Below are 4,659 nucleotides of genomic sequence, written 5' to 3'. Positions count from 1 at the left end.
ATATGAGATTATTCATTATTTATTTAATAACAAGTATATATTGTGACACTATAGAATATAGATAATACAGATGAACACAATTTATTTTTATTTGCATACGTATAATACAGTGTCAAATTGTATGCTTATAGTAGTATGATCTAACATCTGTGTTAGTATGCTAATATGTTATGATATTACATAAATAATGCTAATGATAAAAATAATATTAATTGGCGGACGCTAACGGCAACTTGGAGAGATTTATAATTTTCAGGTTTTTGTCTTTAATTCAGATCATGTTTGTAATTGATTTATAAAACAAATTAAAGTTGAAACTAATATTCACACTATCTTAAAGTGGGTAAGAAGGGTAATAGAGGAAAGATATTTAAGCATTAAATGAAGCTATTAATTACATAACTTATATTGTACTTACTAATATGTCCTTTACAGCCAGATATGTTATGGCCAGATAGATTTACTGTTATGAAATTAGCACTATAGTCTTAAGATAATAAAAGAATGAATGGATTAAGAGTCAGAGAGAGCATTTTATTGATCAATAAAGGCCAAAAAACCTCATTCAGCAGAACAAAACTGAGAGCAACCATAACTACTGGTTGGATGCAAGGGAAGGGAACAACGGGATGGACTGAAGTACCAGCTTCCGGCTGCTCCTCGGACCAGTCAACGTCTGAGGCGGAGTAACTCTCTTCCTGTTAGGCGACCCTCCTCCTCCTCCTCCTGCAAGAAAATGTGGCATCTCGTCTCCCCCCTCAAGATGCGGCCTCCATTTTGGCGCTGGTGGTGGAAATGCTAAACTCGAGTTTCCAAAGCCAGAATATGAGCTGCTGGGAGGAACATAGGCTCTAGGAGGCCTCTTCCTTTGATCAAGTTCATCGTGAATTGAAGCCTTGTAGCTGTCGAGTGCAGCCTTCTCAGTAGTGTCGTTTTCATCTTCTACGTCCTCGTGCTCTGCTGATGCACACGAACCTGATACATTATGCGTATAACGAAACAAGTTTGCCAAGAAATATATGGAATTAAGAAGAGGGATGAGTTTAGGCTCACCGTCTTTTCTGCCAAACGCGTTCTTACATCCTTCGCATCTGCAGTTTATGGAGCATCCGACACCTCCCTTGAAAGGGTTAAAGGCTCACTATCAAGACAAAAAAGGGGGGGAAACAACAGATATACAACAAGTAGGGGAAGATAACCAACTTGATAGCATTCACAGTATTTCTTGAGGCAGCCGGATTTCTTGCAGTTGCATCCTCTTTTATGGCGAGCAGAAGCAGGAGTGTTGGCGAAGTCATCCTGTAGCAAAGAGTGTCAACACGTCGTACCCAAGCAAGACGAGCAAAAGGTTCAGTTCATACCCCTATTATCTCTGATACAGAATCAGAGGTCCTCATCACTTTAGGAGCAAATGCAAGGGGATTTCTTGACTCAATCTGCTTGCGCGTGGTGAGGACAATTTCCTCGTGCACGGACTTGTTGAAGCAGTCTATACACGCGCACGGCTCCACACAGTAGACACCAGCAGCAAAGCACTCACAGTAACTGCACTTCATACTATGAATTAGCTATCCATTCCTAGTTTTTTAGGCTTATGCAAAATGTGGAACTTACAGTTTTAAACACTTTGATTTTTTACAACTGCATCGTTTACAAGATTCACCGTCTCCTCCTTGCACCGACTTGCGCCTGAATTATCAAATTCCAGCAATTTATGATCAAATGACTCAAGTGTAAAAACTAAATCTCCCTGTGAAAAGCTCACATACCTCCTTTTCTTTGGACTACTCGGATTGATATCTTCATTCGCGATATATCCAGATCCCCTGCTATGATCTTCCAGGAGAAGGCTTTCGAAGGTATCAACCCCACTTTCCAATAGGTAGCTGCTTAACAAGTCTTGGCTAGTAGTTGGAGGAGGAAAATGGGCAGATGAGCTCGATCCGATCAATAATCTACCAGAAGTTGATGACTCGTGAGTCGCTGCCAAAGCATTCAAATGCAAGCCGATCCCAGGCAGGAGACCAGAGCAATCACTTCCTGTCTTAGTCCGAGCTATTTGCTTGTCCAAGGAAGCATTGCCATCAGAGTTTGTTAGCAGAAGAGGCGAATCACGAGCTGATCCATCCTCCATATTCTTCCTATGGCCTCCTGCCATCTCGAAGACAAGAGAGCGCCTTTTCATACCACGGCACACGCCAGAAAAATTCTGCAAAGGCATGTTTTCAATCATCCCAATTCCTTCTTCAGGCTGACTAGGCATGTTTTCAGCTGCGTTTCCTCGTTCACCACAAGCCGCTGCACCAAAGGATTGGACGTTCTGGATGGCATTCCTAATGCTCCTATAGAAAGCCGTTGCTGGATCAACAGACTCGTTGCAAGCCTTTGCCTTTGGTGATTCAAAGATGAATAGATCAGATGAATCAGCAATCAAACTGTCCCAACAGTTCCCAATAGTATTGCCTAACACCTCCGCTTTCGTCTCACTCATGTTTACACTCCTGTGGTTTTCCACAAATGCTGAAGAAGTGCAAGCATACTCTGCTACCTGTTTGGACTCAAGACCACTCAAGCCCGAGCCGACAATGTCCATCTCACAACTCAGCGTTTCTGCAAACTCGACTACAAGCTTCGAGCATACATAAGGTGGCTCACCAACCTTTTTACAATTTGCATCCGGATTTGACTCCTTGTGTTCGTCCAAGTTCATAGTGACTCCCATGCTTGGATCAACTTTGCTCCCATCATCAGAGGAGAACTCGGGCTTTGATGGATCTGAAAGACTGTGCCTGGACACAGGAAACAACAATTACTACATAAAACACAAATGCATAAACTCAAGATTCAACATAGATTTTACGAAAGATGGAAATGTTACCTGCGAAGAAATCTAGATTCCCTGAGGGAAGCAAGATGGGGTGAACTGAAAACGGATGGAAGGGAAGAAAAGCTAAGTGGATTTATCGTCTGAGAGATGTGCATCGGTTTAACCGGCTTGATAGGGGAAAGATTGTTGAGGAAGCTAAAGACAGGGGAGTCCTGCATGTAACGAGGGAAATCATCAGAAAACAATATCACTGAAAATACACATGTACACAAGTTAAGCCCTCCTGGTAGGCCGGGGGCAGCCGCCCCCTAGATCCGCCACTGATTTTGGTGCAGGAAACACACACACACACACAATCATAAAAGGATGAGAATTAAGCATGGTTTATGAATGTAAGCTCCATAATACTGGGAGAACGGGAGGTCTAATCTACTTATCAAATAACCAGACTCCCCCATATTTTCAAGGTTGATGGGCTGTCTAACAAGAAATACAGAAATTAAAGAAATTTGATCAATTGATCAGTTATTGGTAAGTAAAATCATACTCAAACTGCGAATCAATGTGAAATAGAATTGAAAGGCATAAAGAAGCTTAAGGTGAATCTGAGATCTGCTGCCACACAATATGCATAATTGGACTTAGTAATCTCCCCAGAATTTTCAAATTCATATAAACATTGAAAATGCATACCAAATTTTGCCTAATCCATGAATAGCACCAGTTAAAAGGGAATAAAAAAAGCAAGATAAAGCTGCCAATGAAATCCACATTAGCATTGCCACAACAAAAAAATGCAAGAAAACAAAGAGATAATATGTCAATCAAATAATAGAATTCAACACCATGAAAGCTTTTTTATGAACAAAATTTATGTTATCAAACTTCACAAATCAGCAATCCACCCAAAAAAATGAACTCAAGTAAAATGACAAAATCATTGCATGTTTTGGCAGAACCACCTGAAACCCACTTTTCATCAATTTCGAAGCAAAACCAAAAACCCACAATAAAAATTTTTGAAAAGGTGTTCCAATAAAACCTAATCAAACCTCAAATTTGGCAATGGAGTTGGCGATCTGGCTGTTCTTGCTTCTCTCTGGAGTTCCCATGACTTCTCTCTCTCCTCTGGAACTCTCACACCTCTCCCCCATCATTCTATCTATTTCTCTATCCAACTCTGAAATTCTTGTCTGAATCAGACAACCACACACACTCTAAAAAAAGGACACACTATTCTTTTCTTTTGTTTGGTTTGTAAGAAACAAGGGGGTCAAACGAAGAAAGGAGCGGGAAACGAAGGTCAGCAACACAAACAATGATAAAGAAGGGATTTTTCTTCAAGAAAATAGAGACCCCACAAAAGATAAAGAAGAAAACACACACACACAGAGGCTAACAAAGAAAAAGGAAAAAAGAAAACACACTACACACAGTCTCTCTGCAGTGCTGCGTTGTGGATGAAGTTATATATGCACAGCAAACTAAGCCAAAAAAGGGCTGTTGTTTGTTGGGAGGGAAAACAGTGACAAAAAAGTAACGTAAATAACGCTGAGGAAATTCAATGGCAAATGTATATATACAGATATTCTTTGATTATCTGCACAATTATTCCACGTGGTTCATTTGATTTCAGTGATAACTTTTGTTTGTTGCTAAATGATTTGGGTTTTACAGTTACGAATTGGTTTTGATTGTGTAAGAGGCGGTCTGTTACTATTTCAGTAGATCCAATGTATATTAGATTTTACATTTTCTTATTTTAATAAATTAGTAAATTAGTATAGGCCCAGTTATAGAAATGTTATTATTATTATTTCATTTTTATTTAT

General features: G+C 39.8%; 1 protein-coding gene across 3 annotated transcripts; it reads right to left on the bottom strand.

Moving 5' to 3' along the window:
* Positions 1-494: 494 nt before the first annotated feature.
* LOC121802001 (protein tesmin/TSO1-like CXC 2) lies at positions 495-4,377 on the bottom strand. Of its 3 annotated transcripts, none has more exons than XM_042201512.1 (8): positions 3,880-4,377; positions 2,879-3,039; positions 1,770-2,789; positions 1,615-1,689; positions 1,362-1,545; positions 1,204-1,299; positions 1,054-1,120; positions 495-975 (listed from the first exon to the last, which is right to left on the bottom strand). In XM_042201512.1, exons 1-8 carry the CDS (start codon positions 3,982-3,984, stop codon positions 596-598), a joined length of 2,088 nt encoding a protein of 695 aa, XP_042057446.1. In that variant the 5' UTR covers positions 3,985-4,377; the 3' UTR covers positions 495-595. The 3 variants fall into 3 exon arrangements, with proteins under 3 accessions (XP_042057446.1, XP_042057447.1, XP_042057448.1); XM_042201513.1 differs by having other exon boundaries at positions 495-960; XM_042201514.1 differs by having other exon boundaries at positions 495-957.
* Between the last annotated feature and the right edge of the window lie 282 nt (positions 4,378-4,659).

Source organism: Salvia splendens, chromosome 5, assembly GCF_004379255.2.
Source record: "Salvia splendens isolate huo1 chromosome 5, SspV2, whole genome shotgun sequence".
NCBI classification, from domain to species: domain Eukaryota; kingdom Viridiplantae; phylum Streptophyta; class Magnoliopsida; order Lamiales; family Lamiaceae; genus Salvia; species Salvia splendens.
Note: the sequence above shows the minus strand (reverse complement) of the source record. Positions and strands in the feature narration are given on the sequence as shown.